Below are 23336 nucleotides of genomic sequence, written 5' to 3'. Positions count from 1 at the left end.
GCAGATCTCCACCTGCAGCCTGGGGAGGAGCCCACGCTGGAGCAGGTGGATGTGCCTGAAGGAGGCTGAAAGCCTGTGCCGGAGCACAGTGGACTGTGGACCCATGGAGAGAGGAGCCCACACTGGAGCACAGGTTTGCTGGTGGGACTTGTGACCCCATGGGGGACCCACGTTGGAGCAGTCTGCTCCTGAAGGGCTGCACCCTGTGGAAGGGACCAAAGATGGAGCAGTTGATGAAGAACTGCAGCCTGTGGGAAGGACTCACGTTGGAGAAGTTTGTGGAGGACTGTCTCCTGTGGGAGGGACCCTCTGCTGGAGCAGGGGAAGAGTGTGAGGAGTCCTCCTCCTGAGGAGGAAGGATTGGCAGAGACAATGTGTGATGAACTGACTGCAACCCCCATTCCCCATCCTCCTGTGCTGCTGGTGAGGAGGAGGTAGAGAAAATCAGGAGTAAAGTTAAGCCTGGGAAGAAGGGAGGGGTGGGGGGAAGGATTTTTTAAGATTTGGTTTTATTTCTCATTACCCTTCTCTGCTTGGTAATAAATGAAACTAATTTCCCCAAGTTGGGTCTGTTTTGCCCGTGACAGTAATTGCTGAGTGATCTCCCTGTCCTTATCTCAACCCACAAGCCTTTCGTTATATTTTCTCTCCCCGGCTCCAGTTAAGGAGGGGGAGTGATAGAGCGGCTTTGATGGGCACCTGGCATCCAGCCAGGGTCAACCCACCACTGTACTGTGGTCGAAATTAATTTTTAATTAAAAGCTTTGATTATGACGTTAAGAGCTGGGTATAGGGATGATTTTCCACTTTTAAGTCTTCCTGTCATGTAAGGGGAGGAATGGAAATGGGTTGGTGTCTGAATTTGCATTGGGATCTTTTTGTGGGCTTCTTAGGGGTGCAGTCTGGGGAAGAAATGAATGGTAGACACTGACTGCCTGTTATCTTCTTCTCCCAATCTTCTAACTGATTATTCTGGAAGATGTTAAGGGTAGGGCCTTATGGGCTCTGTACAGGTTAACCAGGATGCTGGCTACTCTGTCCTGTCTTCTCTTTATTTGTCCCAGAAATAGCCATTTCATAAAAGGATGTTATTTCTTGTGTTTAGATGGAAATTTGCATACTTTAATTTGTGCCCATTATGTATAACTCATTCTCATCTGTTGGATTTTTTTACAGCACAAATTATTTTAGGTAAACCTTTGCTGGTCTTAGGTTACCCGGATACTTTGTTCTGTGGATTTACAGCTTCATTGTTCCTGCTGCAGGGGAAGCAGCTTCCAGGAGAGGCGCGAGATGGGTATTTGGGGACAATAACTATTTTAACTTATCCCATTGAAATCCACTCGTGTGTTTTAACACAAGTTGGACTAAAACCAGATTTCTCTAAACTCGTGAATGAACTTCCTCACCACTGGAGGAAAACACTGTTCCTGCAAGTAAAGCAAACGCTGATTAGAAATGGAAGGGAAGCACAACAGGGTTTTCTTGCCTTCGTCCTATCTCTCAACTCTGCTTGAGGTGACACTGTACTATGGAGAATGGCACTCTGGCCTTGTCCTTCTAACTTGTCCTAAGGACTACTGTAGAGCTTGGGCTCCTGTTGTTCATAACCTAGCAGGGAATGTTGCAAACATGTGGAAGATGTTCTTGTCTTCATTTTTATGCCTTGCCTTGCAGTCATGCTCTTTTTGTCCAGGGTAGTCTGGTACAGTCCAGCACTTTGGGGTCCTGCTGTGAAAATGATCTGCTCAGCATTTTTCAAATGCTTTGAGGGAGGGTTCTTGTTTATGTGCCATTCATATATTTTTATTCCTCCTGTCTTGCTGCTGCTAATTTTAGACTGGAAATCAGGAAGTATTTCTTTCCAGAAGGGGTTGTGAGTCGTTGGAATGGGCTGGCCAGGGCAGTGGTGGAGTCCCCATCCCTGAAGGGGTTTAAGAGTCGGGCTGACATAATGCTGAGGGATCTGATGGAGTTGAGAACGGTCAGTGTTGGGTTAATGGTTGGACTGGATGATCTTCAAGGTCTTTTCCAACCTAGATGATTCTGTGAATGGTTTGTAATTAAACTTGGCCATGCAGTCCCTTCCTCCAGGTTTACCTCTATCTGTGAGATCATTAAGTGTAGATTAAATTAGCAGATGTGAATCTTTACATTAGACAAAAAAAGAAAACCACCAAAAAAACAGGGGGGGGGGGGGGGGGGGGAAGGCTGTGTTTTCTTTTCAAAGCACAAATCTGGTACAGTAGGCAAAATTTACAGGAGCAGTCTCAGATGACAATTTCACATTAATACAGTGCAGTGCAGCACATGGGAGAAACCATGGGCTGCTTTACATTAATGTTTTCTCTAAGATTTAGATTTAATCAGCAAGTTTATCTTTTAAGAGTGTCTTTCAAGTTGTCTCTTCTCTTCTGCCAGAGTAGGCTATAAATGTCATTTTAATTTTTTTTTCTTCAGGGAAGTCATTGTATTTCACTGCATATTGAAAGGAAACCAATGAGATTGTTTTATAAAGGGAACTTCCAAATCGTTTTGGGCTTCACATGTAAATCTGGACCCATGGGGATTGTTAATTGATTTAGTGCAGTGTTTCTCAAACTGTGGGGAGAAATGTAGTTCAAAAGGGATTGTGAAATGCTTAATTAGAGAAAAGAAAGTGGCATGTCACTTATGCCATGTGTGTGTGGACTAAGAATAGCTGTAGTTTCTGCAGGTGCTGTCACTAGTAATAGCGGTATACCGATACAATCCTAACATCACAAGTCTAAATGTATGCAATATTAGTGAGCACCAGCATCATTCAAGTAGTGAAGAAGAGGGTTATTGATGTCTCTCTCTACCTGAGGCTGTGCCATGAAGTGTCACTCCCTGCACTTAGTTCTGGCTCCAGACTCTGACTCCCTCAAAATCAAGGGGTTTAGTACTGACCGGATGAAGGCAGAGAGAGGATTTTACCTCCTTCCCACAAGCCTGCAAAATTATATAAACTCTTATCCAAAAAGTGTAGTAGTACTGCAGTAGCTGGAGCTACTGATGCTTTTTGGTATGAATGCTGTGAAGATTTCTAATGTTGTTGCACATCATGAGTTTAAAGTAGTTAAGGGAAATGTCAGTGCCTTTAACAGCTGACAAGATCTCAGTTTCTTGAAGAGAGAGGACTAGGGAGCAGTTCATGGAGGGGGGGAATCTTATACTGACTTATAAAAGTGTTCCCTATCTGGATTTGCTAGCAGCAGCTCCTTTCAGTCAGGTTGGAGAAGGGAGTTAGTGCTTGAGGCTGGCCACTGCAGCTGTATCTCAGCCATTCTGAAGGAGGACCTTGATTGCTGCTGATGGGAAACTTGCCCAAAGATAGATGAGCCAAAAGGTGGCTGCTTCTTTCAAAAAGATTGAAGAACACTCAGCTAGCTTAAGCCAGTTTGCTAAAGGTAGGTCTTGCTTAAAATCAACTTTTAGCTGTTAAACAGATGCTAATAATGATTTAATAAATTCTATTGCTTCTTGTTGTACCTGTCAGTATTTCAGCTTCACGAAATCAAAGATGAAACTGTTCATAAAGGAAATACTAACCAACAGATAAGTATTGTGAAAATATTTAACATTTTTATAATCATTTCAATTTTGCTGCCATCAGGGGTTATTAACAGAGCTGCTAAGGAAATCATGTCCACTAACTTAATGTGCCTTTTTCTTGGACTAATGAAAGGTCTCAATTTTTTATTTTAAAAAAAAAAAGTTGTTCAGCAACAAGAATAACCTTGGAAACAATAATGCAGGTGTTTTAATGCACTGGATATAATTCAGTGCACTAATACACATATGCACATAGTGCTTTGTTAACAAAACGAACCAATCATTGTTAATTACAATGGGTGTTGAAAAATATTTCTTTTCTTACAGGACTGTGGGCTTGGAATAGTCATCATTAGAGCTCTGGTTCTTTGCTGTGGGGGCAGCCAGCCATGCTGGATGAAAGGGCAATGTTATCATCACGTGTTATGTTTTATCAGTCTGGCTTGTCCAAAGCCACATACTCACTGGTTGGTTGGAGCCTTTCAAGGCTGCGAACTACGTCTCGTGGTGTGTGGCTGGGAACTCATCACTGAAAAATACGTAAAAACTGTCTTGCAGTGTTGAATACAGAGACAGCAGCAGAGCTCAATAGATTGAAGAGGCAATAGCTGTGGAGAAGACTTAGAAATTGTAAAAGAAATGGGGGAAAGAAGGAAATAGAAATACTTAGTGAGTTGCAGTCTACTGGATGCTATTTATGCTTTCTGCTTGGTGGTGTCTTCTACATTAGGAAGCATTAGTTAAAGGCAGTAGACCGTTAGGTATTTTTTTATAGAAGTGGAAATAGAGCCAGGAGACACTTGAGGTCCTGCAAAAATAGTGTCCCAGTGTTCCTGATCTCCAACATAAAGAATGTTCAGGAAACAATACTTTAGGAAAGAGATGAAGCTCTGCTCTCCTTGGTTTGGGTGGGTTTTTTGATTGGTTGGCTGGTTGTTTTTTGGTTTTGCTTTTGGATTTTTTTTCTGGCTCTGATTTTTGTTAGCCCCATAGTGCTAGCCATAACCTCCCCATTGGAGCCTGAATTTTGCTGCCTGCAACTGATGGCATTTTCAAGATGAAGGCTGAACACGACTGTAAGATTGTTGCATCTACAAAGGTTTTTAAGAAACAGCAGGACTTTCATCCCTTACAAGTTAATTCTGCTATATTTAAAGGAAATGTGTAATGGTGACATTCCTGGAGTTACGCACCAATGAATTAATTACAAGGTACTTCATTCACATTCTGGCCAGCTGAAGTATCCAGGTGCACTTTATGATTCAATTATAGTCTCCTTATAGAACTCCAAGATTGTAGTACCAAAGAGAGTAATACTAAAAATCCCACGGTATAAATTTTTTGCGCCTTCACGTAGAGACTTTTCTACCCTGGTAGGCCAGCAGTGTGTCAGTCATGAGCTGTGGGTTTGGGGTTTCTTCATTCAGTTTTCAAAGGTGTGCTGACCTCATAAAGTGGCTGTGTGAAGAGCCACATCTTAAAGCCCTGCTTTGTGTTTTAAACTGTATTTTAAATGTGTGGTGTATGTTGCATGCAAGCATGCTGTAATGCACAGCGGTAGGTCCCTAGGTGTTTTATAACTCTTGGACACTCCTGACTGGGAGTTTTTGGTGTCCCTATTTGTGAAGTACTGAGGAGACAGACAATGTTATGGCTTGTTAGGACACTAGATGTGGAGTAAGAAGTCTCTGTAAAATTCTGACGTGTTTTGTTTTGTTTGGCTTTTTTTTATAATGTAATGTTTCACTGCTGCCTTGTTGTACAGTCACTTTAACATCCTAAACATATGATCTGTGGGGCAATGCTTAGATCTGGTGAAATGCAGATTTAGGAGTGACAATGTCTTTGGGGGAGGGAAGGGAGTAACTGAGGAAGCTGCAGCTGAAAGTGAAGGGGAAGAGGACATGATCACTCAGATTTCCCCAAGTCTTGTGTGCTCTGCACAACTCCTACTGCTATATTTATACCAAAGTGTTTCTACTGACACGTTAAAACTGCCACCTTAAGGGCTGTGAACTGAGCCAATAAAAGCTCTCTCACATCAGCAGGCTGCACTTGTTGAGGGTTTTGCCTGTCGGCTCTGGGGTGCGAATGTTTCCTGCCTTGGGTTGTTTTGCTGCACCGACACAACCGTGTGGTGCTGATCCTGGCCTCGGCTGGGTCTTATGGTCTCTGTTACTGCAGTGCTGGGATGTCCCCGTTCTTCAGGTATTCGCTCTCTGGTGCTCTTCTGAGTTAGGGAAATCCTCTTCTCCATCTTTTACAGATGCCTGATGTTTAATTAACAAGTCTGGTTTCACTAGTACTCCATAGTAGTTAACAGAGAGTGTTGATTTCCAGAGTGGTTCAGAGCAGTTTGAGGAGGCTGAAGCCCAAAGCTCTCCAGTACCTCCCCCTTACAGGAGAAGACCTTGCCTCTTACGTCATGAGAAGCCAGTGGTGAATAGTGAGTCAAGGACCCAGGTGTCCTGGCATCTGGTGTTTGCCACCGGACAGTCCCGCTTCTGTTTCTGTAGCCTCTGGTGTATGACGGTAACAGGTGAAACCTCCACTCATTGTGAAAAGAGGTGTTTTTCTGTTTTTTAGTAGTCATAAAAATGACTTTTGCACTTCAAAATTTGTTAGCAGAATCATAGCATTAATTATAGACAGAATGGTGTATTTAATGGCTTGAGATTCTGTTTTTTGACAGATGCTCAGAGGAGCAACAGAACTTTCTTTTTTTAATGCTGAGTGTTTTCCACTAACAGATGTGCTGCGTCTGCTATTTTTCTGTGATAGGCTTAACAGCAGCAAGGGTTAAGAGTTTTCTTGTTACTTCTTTGATTAAAAGGTGTCAGCCAGGGAAAGTGATATCCCACTCATTGTCCCAAAAAACCCTAAAACCAACCCGGAAAAAGAAAAAGCAATGAATTTCTGCTAGTCATTTGAAAAGGAAAGATATTTAACCTTGGCCTAAAAGAACCAGTCTACAATTCCCTGGTATAGCACAATCAAAGTATATTTGAACTGTGTGTATAACACAGGTTTCTACCCAGATTTAGGCTCCTGTCCTCTTTACAGTGCACACACGCACATACACATGCTATTTGATTTGGAAATGCTCTAAACCCAGGTTAGTGTACTGGTGACTTGAACTGGACCTAGGGCTCGGTTAGTACTGGTGTATTAAATGTTCTTATCTTTCTTTTGTTCATCCCACGATTTCCCTGGAACAAACCAGTGGCCTGGACTCACCCAGCCTAAACTTGCATGCCTGTGCTTAGTGCTTCCTAGTGACTGGTTACCTCTGTGGGGAACCCTAGGTGTAGGCATGAAAGCAGAAAACTGGTGAGGAAATCAGAGTGGGAAATCTCAGTCTGTGTTCTGCAAGTTACTCTAGAGGTGCTACGAAATATTGCACAAGTAGCAAGGACAGGTACTCAAGAAGACTAAGTTAGGGATCTGTGTGCATCTTAGCACACAAAACCTGGAGACCTGACCCGAGACACATACAGGTGAGCACAGAAGTGGTGAGTAGGTATTGCTGCATGGTGGATGTCATTAGGGCTACACTTAGCCAGCATCTTAGATACCTGCACGAAACAGTCAATGCAGATAAAGCTTTACTGGGTGTGTAAATTCACGTCAGCTCTAGTGCTGCCTGTGCTTGGTGTCGATGGCAGGATTCTCCCCATGGGTGCAGATCAGTAAGACGCAAGGCCATAATGCCCCATTATCATTTCCCACTGGATTTCAGATATCAATTTAATACGTGCCCTAGGAAAATACTTTTATACTAACCGATGTGTTCAGCGCAGATGGCTGTGATATGTTAGCTAAAGGGGTTATCTCCTGTAGGGAGCATAAGATTTACTTTGATCTGTGGTATTTCATGCATTAAAGCTACAATTTGATCTTCCTAGAGCTTTAAATGAGCATCTTGGCATGTGTAAAAGCACACTTCATTTTTACTAGTATAGAGGAGGATATAGAGGCAAAAAAACAAAACTAAAATGCACTAGCACAAAATACTCGTTTAGGTGAAGGAAAAACCGAAATATTTTTGGACTGTCTGAATTCTTTAAAATACATTGACTAATAAGGTGAATTTGACTTTTCAGAACTGTAAATGCAGCAAAGATATTATGTAAATTTCCATAAACATAATTTTGTGAAGATTAAAATGACAAAAATGTCAAGTTCATTCTCTCTGACATAAGGCAAATATTTACAGCCAGGCAAAAAAAAAAAGTGTCTTTGAATGCCCTGCTGAGTGGATGTGCTCTGCAGAGAATAGGAATAGGCTTTTACCTCATCTTTGATGGTTCAAAAAAAAAAAAATAGAGTAGCTCACTTTTGTTTGTCTTCTAGTGTTGCTGCATTCCTATACATAAACAGCCGTGTCCTGTCACCGTTACTGAAGCATAAATATGTCTCTTGGGGCCTTCAGCAGCAGGACTGCAAAGGGATGCTGGAGGCGGCTGCGAGCTGGCTGGGAAGGGGCCGCGGGAGCTGGCCGCTCGCCCGCTTGTCACTCCCAGAGCAAATTGGGGTTTTGCTGGCGTGGAGGCCTGGCCGTGTACCCGCAGGCTGGCGGGAGCACTGCCACTGCCCCTCGGCGTGCTGCCTGCCAGGGCCCTCCCGCAGCCCGCGCTTGCCAGACCCGACCTGGGCGGTTGCACAGGGTGGTGGCAGCCCTCGCCAGCTCTCGGCGACATCCCGCTTACCGCTGTGAATGCTTGTGCTGGTGTCAATTTATCCGCTTGGTAGCGAAGGGGAAAGAATTTTGTCTGGAGACTTATATGTAGGGGGAGTGCAGCCCAAGGGATGATAAGGAGCAGCATCTTATTAGTATTGCAGTGGTATTTATTTTACTTTTATTAATTTGTAAAGTGCTATCAAATGACTAATTGCAAACTGTGTATCCCAGAAGAGTTCTACTTTTTCTCACCCTATTGCTGTTAACTGAGTTGTACTTAGTCATGTGCTGTAGCAGTAGTGCCACAGGAGGACAAAGCTGTACCATGAAGGCTGACTGTATTAATAGTTTTTATTATTGAAGATCCATTTTGTTTCTCTTTTTCAACTGTCCCTTACAGGTTCTAGTTGATTTGTTGTGTTTTTTGTGAGGTTTTTTGTTTGTTTGTTTTGTCCAAGTTTTTAATTTCAAAGAATGTCATGTAATAATGCAAAGGTGCTATAGAATAGGAAAAGGGGGAGGGAGATGAGTAGGATTGAGAAAGGGCATAAAAGCCCTTTAATAATAATAATGATTTGGAAAGTAATTTTATCCAACCTTCTCAGTATTTATAGTATTGCCGGTTTGGGTTGTTAAAGTGTCTTTTTGTCATAGTTTCCAATGGGAAACTATAGTTCCTGTGGGAAGTAATGGGGAGTAGAGGCAGTTACTCTTTTTGTCCTCCATTGTATTAAATTGGTTGGCTGATATCAGTTTACTTTGTAAAAGGAATTAATATCCCAGATACAAATTTCATCAAAACAGGCAAATACTGGAGCAGGACCAGCAGCAGCATCCCGAGGAGAGAAGGGGAGGCAGTGTGCAGAGCTGTGTGCTCTGCTTGGCAGCAGCTGACCCACAGGCTGGCACATGTGTGCCGGGTGGCAAACTGGCCTAATCCCACTCCAGACAAACCTGTGTTCCTCCTTCTTCCTCTGTCCCTCCTGAAAAATGGGATTTTGGTTTTTGGGGAAGGATAGAGGGAAGAGAGCAGTTGAAAACGGGGATTGTTTTCACAGGATTGCAGAAGCTACAAACTTCTTGGGGAGGAGGACAGCAGGTGAAAGCAGCCGCACATTAAGTGATAAGAGTAATCCAGACTCAGGAACTGATCAGGCTGAAAAACTGTGCGGAAGAAAACACTTTTTCTTTCTTGCATGATCTGCTTGATCTGCTTCACAGCCTGGCTGTGGCTATGCAAACAGCTGAGCCAGCACAACAGAGAGAAGCTGCAGCAGAGAAAGGACGTGTTGGCTGCTGCAGCAGGGAGCAGTTTCACACTTGCCTTTTCTCCCATGTGCCAGTATTTGCTAGCCATTTAGGCACATAGCAGTCAGATGAGGTGATCCAGATGAAAACTATTTATTCCCTTTTTACTGGGCCGATTTTCAGTTTGGTTAAGTTCCCTAGTGCGGCTCATCTGGGTGATCACGTGAAAACAGTAATGGGCAGTGAAAGAGGAAGGATGGAAACCAAGGACTGAGACGGTGTGGCAAGGGGGCACAGGATCCTTTCAGCAGGTGCTTTCATTCATGTTTGTTTAAAATGGTCTTGTGTCACGTTTTTGCCTGTTTATGAACTGGCTTAATTGACTGTTGAAACAACAAATCCTTCCCTGATCCTGACTGGCCGGGGAATACCATCACTGACTTTCTGTCTATGCAGTTCAGAAAACAAATCCAAGGGAATAATAATTCTCCCTCTGCATAATGCACCCTGCTACTGAGTTAATTTTTAGCCTAATCAGTTTTCGATAAATGTTAAAGGGAAACAGCTTGTTTTGACAACAGTGTTGGTTTACTGGTGGTTTTATGGTGGGTTTTGTGTGTTTTGTTCATTTTGTCTGCTTTTTAAGAATTCAGTGAGCTGTGATTATTGGAAGTAAGTAGAGAGGGGGTCCTATTCTGTTTAGGTTATTTGAGGAGTTTTCATGAAGCAACAGATCGGTGTAGCATTGTGTGGTCATCCAGTATTGGAGGAAGAAGGCTCAGTAGTCACACAACTGGGAAATGTGGTCTGGGGTTTTTTTGCCATGCAACTTCATATATGTTTTTGGGATATAAAAATACATTTTCTTTGAGCCAGCAATCTTCTAAAAACACTTGCATGTGCACTCTGTGTTTATAAAAATGTTCAGAGCATTGCAACATCACCAAACTAGACTGTTACTTCTATTTTGGGACCCAAAGCAACAGAGCTGTTTTCAGTCAGTCCAAATGCTTGTGCTTGCAGATGTAGAGAATAAAGCAGAACTGATACATCTGGGATCTTAACACCTTCCAGCTGGTGTTTGTTATCAGAGGGGAACCTGCATATATGTACTTGAGAGAGAGGATTATTGTCATCATATGACCATATCTGAAAGGGACAAAAGAAGGTTTAAAAATATTGAATGTCTTCTTGCTTCAGATGTCATTCCTGGAAAATGCTCATGTTGATATCTAAATCTTCTGTTTCTGTTGGGTAATGAGATGCAGTGTACACAAAAGACCCTTTGATTTCTCAGTTGAGAAGCTGAGTTGATGCCGTATGGTCTAATGTTGACAAAAAGGACTGATAATGCCATCATGCGTATGTGTAGAATTGATGTCTTTATAGATTATCAGACCATAACAACAGAAATTTTGGGGTCCTAGCAAGCTTGATATTAAACAAAAAATGAAATACTACTGACTTGTTTCGTTCTTTGCAGTCAGTGGCTTTGGAAACGTATTTTAAGATCTCAGGGCTGTTCCAACTTGGTGATTTTTTTTTTTTTCTTCTTTTTTCCTCAACCAGAAAAAGCCACTGTCCTCAATAATAAAAGAAGTCTGCGATGGGTAAGTTCTGCCATATAGTACATACTAGATCCTATGCTTTTTGAGTTATTAAACCAATCAGGAGATAATTTTTTCTGAAGAAATTCTAGATATCCTGTATGACTAGTCATTAGTTTCTTAAATCTTGTAGTTGTTTTATCTTCAGATTTTGAATTTGCAGTGTATTTTAGATCAATTACTTGCAAGATGAGGTTCCTAACAATGCAGCTCCATCATGTGGGTGACTCATTTAGACTGTTTATTGCCTTTCTGCACAGAGGTGCATTTTACCCACTCACTTTATGCTTGTGGTCCCTACAGTTCATGGGTTAAGGAACTAAAGCACTGACTGTGGCTTTGGTTTTTGAGCGCTGGGTCTAGTGGCTACTGTAAGCTGGTCCAGTTGATGTGACTGCTCACATGAAACCGAAATGTTAATCACAGGTCCTGCAGTATGAACTAATAATTGGCTAAGAGAAATATCTTGCTTTAGTTTCAATATGTTAATATTTGGGGACAAAAATGCTGTTTTAAGCAAGTGCTGCCACACTAGTTTATATTTGTCAAATTGCTGCTGAGTTAAAAAGGTGGTATTTTATATGTAATGTAATGTATCCACTTAATACTATGTGTGTTGGGCATTGTATAAGCTAACATAAAATCCTGGTGCTGTAAATTTTTTTGTCTGTTTTAGTGATTTAGTGATCTTGCTTACTGCAAGCAAAAATTATGCTTGCTATTTCTTATAGACCTGGAATGAATATCAGATCATTATCAATTTATTTTTGGAGCACTGAAGTGTCATTGTATCGACAAAGTTTCTCTTCCTTGTCCAACCCGCCCCATGCCCCCTCCTTCTTTTTATCTTTGCCTTGAAAGGAAGGTATTTGTTATGTAATTTCTTTCTTGACCATAGTCAAGTTTAGGACTTTGTTTCAGATATGCAAAGGGAAAATCGCATTTATAGGACATATTTGTACTGAAATTTTCCTTTTGTAAGCATGCTTTTATCTTAAACTTTGGAATTCGTCATTGAAAGCTATGGAAAAGTATGAGAAATACATGGGAATGACAGGCACTTGTTTGATCATAGTAAAATTATGTAAAGGGTACCTCTCAAATTTTTAACATTTCATTTTGTGATTAATTTATTTTCATATTTCTAAGGTGGTCTCTTGCAAATCATGATCAGTTTGCACTGCAGCATGCTGATAGTTCTAACTTCTACATCACAGAGAAGGTAGGTAAATCATTCAACACAATTCTTGCATAGTCTATCAAAATGTTTGCCACAATAATTTATTTTAAATTAAAATATATAAAAATATATTTTCTGTAATGTAATGCCGGTGAGAGGGTAAGTACTAGGAGACCTGGTTTAATGATTTTGCCCCGAATTCTTCTGTTTGGAAAGGGAAGTAAAAGTTTGAATGTGCCAAGGCCTTCACATCTGAGTTTGAGACTTCAGCACTGAGCCCTTCAGCTTTGGTATTTGTGCATGTTTAGTATTCTGCTGACAAGTGGTGTACAGGAAATTGAAATATGTAGAACATGAAGGGCTCTTTGAAGTCTGAGGAGACCTTCAATGCATGTCACTTCCCTCTTTGGCTGATCAGGTAGAAATAAGTTTCAGTGATGGTGTAATATTTTCTACTCCTTCCATCCTGCCGTCTTGTCCTTTTCCAGTTCTGTATGTTACGTTGGTTTATTTCTTTGGTCCCCAGATAGCGTGGAAATAGGTGATTCACAAAGTGATGCAATGATTTCAGCACAAAGTAATGAAATGTCTATAGCTGTAATAAAAATGGAATGTCTAGTCTAAATAAACGGGACGTGCTCATCTGAACGAGACCAAGTAGTACATTCATTCCTAGCATTACTGATAGAATTGCTGAAATTACTGAAATTAAGGAAAAAAAAATTAATCTTTGAAAGAGTATACACGTTAGTGCTACAAATTCTAAGCAATGGGAAAAGAGCACTATTTAAAACCTGCTGAAGTCCGCATGCAGATTCCGTAGCCCCAGTGGATTTTGAGTTAAACAGACCTGAGCGTAGCTGCATAGACGTAGATGCCTCTTGCTTACCCTGTTATCAGTTTAGTTTGGCTTGCTCTTAAGCAGAAGGATCTTTTAGTTTTGTTTTGCATTTTACAGTTGTCTAGGATCTGCTAAATAGAACTGAGACATGAGCTAACTTTTCTCTTGCTGTAATTCGTAACCCTACCCAAGAAATAAAGGGAACTTAGGCACAGTAAAGCATTTAGAAAGACTAAATTTAGCAAGACAGCTAGAGCAGTTGTTCATAAGATATAGTGCTACTTTTTTTTTTTTTTAAGACCAGTTTCAGTTTTAGCTTTAACTGTTTGGCAGCCCAGACAACCTCCTCAATGTGTCACAGTTTGTTTTGGGATCTCCCCTTTTTGCTTGTGTGTTTTTTCTCCCTTCTTTTCAAGTTTCAGTTGACAGACACTTCAAAGACCACCATAAGGAAAACTGCTGAAGTAATTATTGGCTTGTGTGTTTTGCCTCCACCCAAATTAAATAGCAAGACTGTTTTGCTAATTGCCCCGAATTCTGACACAACATTTTCCAATAAGCCAGACACAACTGAATTTGCCTGTTGGCCTTTAAACTCGTGATTGTTCACTGAATATTTCCAAGAAGCCGGGATTGAGCAAATACTCAGACTTGTTGAAGGTATTTGTCCTGATACAATTGGAGGAATCTTCCAGGCTTTACCTCTACCTTCGGTGGGTAGGATCCTGCAGCTTTGGAGAAGTGTTTTCTGTTCTGCATAAAAGGAAGTCTGATGGCTTTTAGCTGCCTTTAACTTGCAATAAGGGTGGAAAATGATGGTCTTCTAGAACATTTTGGATTGTACTGCAGAGAGGACTTTGAGTTTGTTTATTCCCTACTGAAAATATGCAGAGTGTCTGACTCTGAGTCACATAAATAAGAGAGAAGAGCTCTAAATGCCACCAGTATTACTCAGATGTCTGTGACTTTTATTAGATATTGTTCACTGTTTATCAGTGCTTATTGGATAGTGTCTATTAAGAGGCTTATATAGGCCATCACCCCTTCTACGTACTTTCCCTCATTTGTGCGCAGTAGGATGTTGTTGCTTTCTGAATTAAAACATGAAAAACACCAGGCATGAGGACAAACACATGCACTTCAATGAAGCTACAACGCTAATTGTCAAAGCCCACATTGTTTTAATCTGCCTCTTACTAGGACATGAGCAGAGTTCTTTTGCAACAGTGACAGATTCTAATAAGTAAGTATTTTTCACTGCTCTCTAAGATGAATTGAATGTCTGTACATATGCAGAAAACATTATGTGTAGGTCATGTTTCTGCAGAGCCTGGGTGACTGCTGATTTATGGCCTTCCAGGTAGAGATGCCTTTTTAAAAATATCATCATGTTTAAAGTTACCAGAAAGAAAAGCAATTAATGAATTCTTGTACAAAGTAGCAAGAAACTTTGAAGTGAAAATGTTACAAATGTGGGACTGTCAACACATGGCTTACAATTATATTTTTGATTTTGGGTGGCAAACAGCGCATCTGTGTTTTGGTTGTCATATGCAGAACTCTTTATCTTTTGTAGCTGACCTATATTTCCTGATTATACCATACATAAATAAAAACAACGCCCAAGCAGTTCTGTCTTTTTTTTTTTTTTTTTTTTTCTGGCTGTATTATTTGGAAAAATGCCTCTACAGGAGTAGCAATAACTCCTTCAGACAGTATAAGGACAGTCTTTTAACACATCTTGAGTCAGCCAGGGTTCTTACTAGAGACAGGGCTTATCACAGCAGATGCGGTTTGGACTGCTGTCTCTGGGGTTCTGGTTTGGCTATATCTGTGCCTCTGAAAATGGAAATTATTAATTATGTGTTTTAGTAATTTTAAAAAAACAAAACCAAAACAAAACAAGAGAAATAAAATAAGAGGTTATGTGAAGAAGAAAACCAAGCAGGCATAGTGCCTGAGCTTAAGCCTAGCTGGTGTTTTGATCACAGGGTATTTGATTGTTAATTACATTAATAGGTGAGTCTTCTTTTTTGAAGACCTTATCATGGAGGGGCATTTCTTTGGTAGGTCAAACATGTAAAAGCCTGACTTCTGAATCAAAATCTCATTGTGCTAGATACTATATAATAGAGAATAAAAAAGTCAGCTTTGCTTCAGTCTGTCCAGGTTGTACCTGAATAGATGCTTGCATACATCAAGTGTACTAACTCAGGAATGCTATAGCCTGGATGAGCTCAGGTTTAGAACAGAAAATGCTGTATGAAGAGTAGAAAATGGCTGCATAATTTTGTGTGCTGTGTGTGTTCCTGAGCAAACCGCAGCTTGGATATTTGTCCACTGTGTTCCTCTGCTGGCAGTACTAGGAATCCAGGGACAGACATCTGAGTGGCTCATGCGTCACGTTGGTGGGTGTGCCTGGTCCCTTATTGCTGCTGCTCACACCAGGCCTTGCAGACAAGGTCTGGCTCCCCTAGATCCATTTGTGTGCCTGTGCGGCCCACCATGGGCTCTGGGTCTGGGAGGGACCATTGTTAGCTCAAACTCAGTCTCTTAAAACAAAAAGATTGTGACAGAGCCGGATCATTGCAGCTGTTCACATTACAGTACAGCCTCAAAAATGTTGTCTTTGTCACATCTGAAGGTGTGATAAACCATAATGTTTATCAACAAGGGAGCCTTGCAGGAGTGTGGGGCTGGAGAATTACAGTGTTCAAGCTGGCTTCACTATTGAAGGCAGAATGTGGTGGCTCTTAACCCTGCACCTGAGCAACTATCAGGAATAAAAGGCTAGCTCACTCTTGCTGAGGGGCTTTGTGAGCCAGCTCCGAGCTATACTCAGCACACAGTGATGATACTGATGCCATTTTTTGTATGTTATCTTTTAAATGTAAGGGCATTTCATTCATCTCTGTATTGACTGCAGCCCGTTTTTGTTCAGTCACAATTTCGTTGTGTTTGGTTTTTTACATCTGATGCCACTGAAAACTCCCCATGTTTTTTTCATTCTTTCCTGACTCCTGCATTTCCCTTTCATTCTTATGTGCTTATTGCATGAAGGGGAGGAGAGCAGACACTGAGTTCCTTCCGTTAATTTTGAGAGGCTTTTAGTGCTGTTTTGCAGAGGGAGCTGCCCCCACCTTACTTTCATTGTCATTACTCAGCTCTTTGCTGTGTTTGCAGATGGGAGATCCTTCTACCCTCTGCCTTCCCCAAGCTGGGAACCTGGGCAGTCCCTGGTGCTTGTTCTTTCTCAAAGGTGCTTTTGCTTGTGACCTATTTTTTGCTGAATACAACCTGTAATTGTATATTCATGTGAAATTCCCCTGTGCCATTACAGGCTCCCTGTGTGGGAGTCTATGCAAATGACAGGACAAGAAATGAGCCACTTGTAGGATTGGGGTTTTTTGGAGGTTTTTTTCTCTCATGGTTCTAGTATTCATCTGTTTTCACTGATTAATTGAACTTCAGTGAGTTGGAAGTAAACATTCTCAATAATGAAGGCTTCTGATTCAGTAAAGGAGTTGGTACTTTGTAAACAGCTGAGAATGAGAAGTAGAATGAAGGCTGGAAACTGGAGAAATTTATTAAGTGATCTGTTCCTCTCATTTGCCATTTTGCATTACTCTTGATAATAGATTTGTTAGTAATGCTACGTAAATGGCAGCTTCCAGTCCAGATCTGGCCTGGACCAAACTGTGCCCATCTTTGCCTTTTCTCTGCCACTCATAGGACATGTGGTATGTCCCTCATATTCACAAATTTCTTACTATTTTGGTGCACAGCCCTGCAGAAATTGCTAACAATAAGGGCAGCACAAGGAGTCAGAGCAGCCGTGCTCCTGCCTGCTTGATGGATGCTGGTAACACTGCCCTGTGGCCTCCAGTAAAATCTAGTGGGCACTAGTTATATTTCTCCAGTGAACAGAAGTAAAACTTGAGTATCCGTACACTAAATCACTTTCAATCCTGCTTCATTCAGGCTGATTTCAAGAACAGTGGGTTTTAGGACTCATTTTGTAGGACTTCTGGTTTATGCTACTTTTTCCAAAGAAAAGAATTCTGTCCTGTCAACCTGTTACACTTTCTGGTCCAGCATGGACAGCTTAATTCTTCTGCTTGCCTCCTTTTTAAGGTATGACAATGTCTTCTGTTTAGTTTGTTAGTTCCACATTGAGGCTGATGAGATGGATCAGGTGTTTTTTTAAAAAGCTGTATAGATATTTATTTTCTTGAATTTAGTTTGTAATTTTGCCCTGCAAGTAATCACTGGAGAGGAAAGGCTCTGAAAATGTTTGCCTTTATGGTTACAGCACTTGAAGATAGGTACGATATACCACAGGCACAGTGAGACTGTTCGGGTTCAGCTGATAGCAAACTGTTCAGTGTTAGATCTGGCTGACAGAAAAGTGCCCTCTATACCACCTTCATACTTCAAAGAACAACCTATTTGGATGGGTAGTTTTACAAGGTGCGTTCAACAGACATCACAGCCCACTGCTGAAAGGGATCCTGCCACTTCATTTCTGCTGACTGCAGCTTTTTTTTTTTTTTTTTTATAACTTTTGGAGGTGGTAGCAAGGGGGGGATCATTTTGTGCCACTTTAATTCATTACATTTGCTTAATAAAAAGTCTGCCTGATCTAATGAAGGGTGAGGCAGGACTCTTGAATCATGTCCACGAATGGGCTGCAGAGAAGGAAGAAGTTAAAGGAAGGGTAGGAAGAAGAATGAAACTTCGCTGTTTTTAACAGCTGTGAGCTGTCATGTCCCTCAGTTGCTCGTGGAACTGGCTTAGCCTGATGTGGAATGAACTTGTTGACAAATTCCACTGTAGTCATAAATGGAGAAGGGGTGTTTTACCTATGGTCCCTCTATGTCTGAGAGGAAGGGCGCAGGGAAGGGAGTAGGAATAGGATGTACATGTTAGAGAAGCACAATCACCTGCAGGCATCCCCTTAAACAAGTCTCAGTGAAGTTTCAAATGTGGTGGTTGCAAAACGAGCTGGCCTTCTTTCCTGCTTATACTGTAGTGCTTATTCCTGTCTTTTACCCCAAAATGATAAAATTTTCAGCTGGTTTAGTTCCCTTGTTGACTCATCAACTAGTTATACAACTGTTTATGCCACATAAAAACAGTAGTAGGAATGAGCAAGAGACTGAAAAGCAAGATTCTACTTTATGGTAGCAAGCTGTGCTTTGATTTGGCAAAAGTGACTGTAAACCACAGTCTTGGCTTGGGTCTTCAGCTATTTCTCTTAGTAGCAGCATCTGCTTAAGGAGCTACTGCTTCTGCACTGGCCCATCAGTGGTGCTGTGGGTGAATGTGTGGGGTGAACTGCATCAAAGAATGGACTTCAATTTGACAATCCTTATTTGAGGTTTTTTTGTGTCCTTACCAGTTCCCTGTTCTGATTTCCTCACATGATCTCACCAATGATAGTATGAGCCCAGTTAAGTCAGTCATTTCCTGATGTTTATTTTGCAGTGTGCAGCTCTTATGTTCCAATTTACCGGAGGATGATGGGGCTGCTTGTTATCTGCCCACCCCTTCCGTGTTACTGGTACGACTGTCTGTGTGTCTGTGTGGTTGCTTGAATTGGGGAACTCATCCAGGTTAAAAATAACTTGAGTGTAACTTCTTTTAATGTGTCAGAAGGATGTCTGCCCACAGTGTAATACCACTGCTGCTCTGCAGAGCAAGTGCTACCTGATAATGTTGTCCTTGTGGATCACTCCACCTGAAGACGAGTATGGACTTTTTCTTAGGATATGTTTCAGTGGCATTCAAGTTAGTATTACTGTTGCTGGAGAAAAAGGTAGTCAAGCTTTCTTTTTCCTCTCCATTGCTTCATTCGCTTCACTAGTAACTACTGCTGGAAGGTGAGTTGGTTCAAGTTGTGGATCTGACAAAACAAAACTCTGGAAATTTTTTTTTCCCCCTCCTTTTTGTGAATGAAGGGGAGAGGAAGAGGTAACTTTTTTTAACATTAGGTGGTTGACTGTTGCTGCATGTTGGTAGATCCGATGTAGAGAAAGTGTTGGGAGCCCGCATGCTAGAAGGATATGTGCAAAATTGTGCCTTTTGTGGGCTGTAGAGTTGCAGTGGATTAGGTTTACCCTGAAACTGTACCACTGGTATAACTTGGTTTATTTACTAACTTCTGTAATCCTTGAATAGGTGTAGATAAACAGCATGCAGAAAACTTCCTCATTTTAGAAACTTCAGCCAAACTACCAACACTTAATTTTTTTAAGGAAAATGCTATCATGAAATTCTAACGTGAAAAACTAGAGGACATCTTCCTTGTTTCCAGCAGCTTCCTGGAACGGGAATTTTATCACAAGATTAATTGCCTCAGTATTTCTTTTAAAACAGTACATATTCCTGTCATGCCAAGTACTACAATGTTGATAATTACCTATATATCTTAGCTCTCATCTTATTAAAGTTTTTGGTGACTAAAAATGAACTTAAGAAATTTCCTACCAAGTTAGCCGGATGCTATATCTAACCTCATAGTTTATCTCCAGCTGTAACAGTAGAAAATGCCATTCAGGCTTGTGATCTGATGATGGCTTTCACTCCCTTCATGCTTCCTCAGCATTGACATTTGTTGTACTACAGGTGTTGGAGGCTACATCTACACTTAGTCCATTTAATATTCCATATAAAGGTCATGACATTCTTTCATCTCTTCTTGAACCCACTGATTCTGCCTGTTTTCACAACCTGTTGGCACAGCAAGCACAAGTGGTTCACTGCCTGCTGAATGAAGAGGTATATTCTTGATCTGCTTTAAACTGATCCCCTACTGCTTTCATCAAGTACCCCCTAGCTCTCATACTGCAGGATTTGATAACAACAGTTCTGCATTCGTCCACTACATTCCCTCCTGTGGCCTTTGTCCCTCCAAACTGAGGAGAGCTTGCCTTGTGAGGCAGCTCCTCAATCCCAAGCATTTCACTTGCCTTTCTCTGCATTTTCCCTGAGGCTACTGTGTCCTCCTTAAGACTTGAAGATCAGAACTGCAGACAGTGCCCTGCATATGGATGCATGAAGTTCTTGTGACAAATGATGCCTTCTGGTTCACAGTGCCACTTCTGATGACGTCCAATGTTTACTGGCTGCTGTAGCACACTGAATCTGTGCTTTAAAGATCTGCCAACAAGAGCTTTGCTTCTCTTTCCTGCGTTGTTGACTTAGAAACTAACTCTATTATGTATCATTTTGTCCTTATTTACTACTTATTTACTACTTTATTACTTAATGATATAAACACGTGAAGAATTTTAGGTTTCTTGACTGTTATTCTTTAGCCCAGTTAGAGAAGTCTGAAGGAAGCTGTTTGATCAAGGTTAAAGTATAGTGCTGAGCGAGCTATAACCATGGGAACCAATGCTTCTAGTTCTTCCTCAAATATGTTAAGAAAACATTCCATTCCAACCATTTACAGTGAGCTTAATCTTGAGACATTTTGCTGGGTCTAACAGATTATTAAAATGATAAGCAAATGCATGGCAAAATAAACTTTAATTTTGCATGATAAGTTTTCCGAAGTGTCTCTCCAGCAACTCTCTGAATAAATGGCTTGACTGTTTTGATAGGATTTTTTGAAAGTGAATTCACATACCTCCATCCCTCTGCATGGTTTGGTGGACTCTGTTAATGCTTGAGGCCTGCTTTTTAGATGCAAGTCTCCTGCATGTGTTTTGGGCAAAGTAGCCTATGGCACAGCAAAGATAGAGCTTTGAGAAGGAGCAGAATCTGGTGGCAGATAATGTAGGTTCGTGTCGCTCAAGCTGGTGAAGTTGGGAAGTCAGAGTACCCTAAGACGTGAACACGAGGCAAACTGTCCCGGTGTTCTCTACTTCCTGTTGTTTTGTTGTTTGTGTGTTTTCATGATAGTACTTGTCTTGTCTGATTGAAAACTCAGCTTGAAAAGTATCGTGTACTAGTATGCTTGGAAATACTACCTACTCAATTAGAATAAAATCATCTTGTGAGTGTAGACTCTTGCTAGATATATTGCAAAAGGGACTTATTTGTATCCATAATATAACAGCTGTCTTAGTCCTAGGTAACATTTATAACAAATTACTTTCTTGTTACTAAGGTTTTTTTAGGGGCATTTTAGACAGTACTGGTTCACTGGTTCCCTCACATGCCCAGGAATAAGCTTTCCTAATACAGATCAACAGCATGAACAATATCTACAAACCTGATGTACACTTGAGAAACAGATCAGAAATGTCTTGGAAGAGGGTTTTTTTGTTTGCTTTTTGTCTTGTTCTTGTGTTCCATGGCCCACCCCCCTCCGCCCTCATAGGTGGTGGTGAGACCTGTCCGGAATAGCAGTGGTGCTTACGAGTACGATTGCCAAAGCCAGGCTGCTGTAATGACGTTCTGTTATCCTGGAAAAGAAATCCACAGGATGCTCTCCCTAATACTAAGCAGATTAACTGTGTGTAAATGTTGCAATTGAAATTAACTGGCATGCTGACTACTGCATCACACAGTTAATGTAGGAAATCCTCTTGGCTTAATTGTACACTTACACGCTGTTTCTTGGTAGGCGCTTAAGCCATTATTTAGAATGGCTAAACAAAATCGGATTTTTTTATTGGGGAACAGCTAACCCTTTTCAAGTTTTGGCTAGCCTGCTGTGTTAGAGATTTGATGCTTTGAATACTTTCAGAGAGAAGGCATGGGCAGTTTTCCTTAAGCCTTTGTCTAAATCAGGAGTTGAAGATGAGCTCCCTATCTCTTGTGATAGCAGTGGTTGAATTTACAGTATAGGACAGATTTATGCACTTTGCTCTGGACCAGGCATGATGAAAGGTCCTTGAGCTTTGTGTGCTGTGGGCTCTGACAAGCATCGCAACTCTGAGTCTGAAAGCTTTGGTGCTTCAGACTTGGCTTGATAAATAAACAGAAAGACCCCAAAGAAAACTTCCAGCAATGCTTTTATGTATTCTGTGTGTTCTTTTTTCCTCTGCTATTTTATACATAACCTGCTGACATGTGATCGCTCTGGAGAATAGCTCTCCTCTTGTTTATCCATATGTGGTATCTGAACTTCAACCAGGTTGTCAGCTTCCCTTTTTCCACTTGTTTTTAAATTCCTCTGACTATAGAGAAATAGTGTATTTTTAACAAGGTATTTTTTCACTAGATAGGTTGGTTGTAAATTCAATCTATGCAATCTATAAGTGTCCTTATTTAATTAGAGGTTTATTTTTTTAACCTGCACGCACAACACTGTAGAGAGTATATCAGGTTAAGCCCAGCTTTTTATGGGTTAGGGTTTCAGCTTGTTGAACAAGCTGTGGATCATAGTTTCAGCCTGAAGCAACTGTGAAATAATGTAATTCAGGCTGTGGTTGACAGCTTACTGCTCCCAGAATGGGAAGGTATAATTCCTCGTCACTCTTCCCCTGTTCTCTTTCCCCCCACTGCCTCCCTGCTCGCAAAGATACGGTTCCACCATCTTTCTTGGGTTTGTGCTGGTGCTGAATCCTTGCAGAGCTTGTTTCTTTTTATTAACCTGACTGAAAACTCTCCTCTCCTTCCTGCTGGGGCTAGTTTCTGCCAGGTTAGTGGGATTGTGAGACTGACCCGCAAACAGGTCTGTCTGGTGCCAGAGCTGACTTGAGGTAGAAAAGGGAGCCCATGGGTGGGAGGGAGTAGTACTCAGCTGTTCAGCAAACTCCTTGAGCCTCCTGAGACCACCACGTAGCCTCCTCATGCAATGCCTGGTACCTCGTGTTTGCAATAGACTCAGAGTGTTTGCAGAGATGCTTATTGTAGCCCAGATGAAGTGACTTGTTAAACCACAAACTCATTTGTATATCTTATTTAGTAGTTAATGTTACTTAGAGCAGGAAACATAAGCTTAAAGTTATGCTGCTGAAAAAATAAGGCTCTGTGTGTGCTCTTATTTATGTTTAAGAATAGTCTATTTACTTAGCTCCAATGTTTTCATAAGGGTATCAGGGAACTTTCACTTCTGAATGCAACTGGTACAGTTTAAGTTGTTTAAGTGTTGTCTGATCGCCTAACTACTTTTAATATTGTTGCATGCTGGGGTTTGCTGCCTTCCAAGTAAAGCTGATGGAACTCTGTGTGTATGTGTGCATGCCCGTACTCTGGCCTAACACAGCTGAGGTCCAGTGCCTTAGTCTAAACTGTTGATGGAGGTAG

At 41.3% G+C, this 23336-nt stretch overlaps 1 protein-coding gene across 2 annotated transcripts in view; it reads left to right on the top strand.

Annotated features, from left to right (window-relative positions):
- ELMO1 (engulfment and cell motility 1) overlaps positions 1-23336 on the top strand; it is a 308650-nt gene that overhangs the window by 51000 nt on the left and 234314 nt on the right. For both annotated transcript variants that reach the window (XM_074841559.1, XM_074841549.1), the window contains exons 4-5: positions 11075-11115; positions 12262-12334. In XM_074841559.1, coding sequence (XP_074697660.1) covers positions 11075-11115; positions 12262-12334 — 114 coding nt within the window. The remainder of the gene's footprint in view (positions 1-11074; positions 11116-12261; positions 12335-23336) is intronic.

The sequence above is a fragment of the Strix aluco genome, chromosome 1 (assembly GCF_031877795.1).
Source record: "Strix aluco isolate bStrAlu1 chromosome 1, bStrAlu1.hap1, whole genome shotgun sequence".
In the NCBI taxonomy this organism is placed as follows: domain Eukaryota; kingdom Metazoa; phylum Chordata; class Aves; order Strigiformes; family Strigidae; genus Strix; species Strix aluco.
The sequence above is the reverse complement of the archived record's forward strand: the minus strand, read 5'-3'. Positions and strand labels throughout refer to the sequence as shown.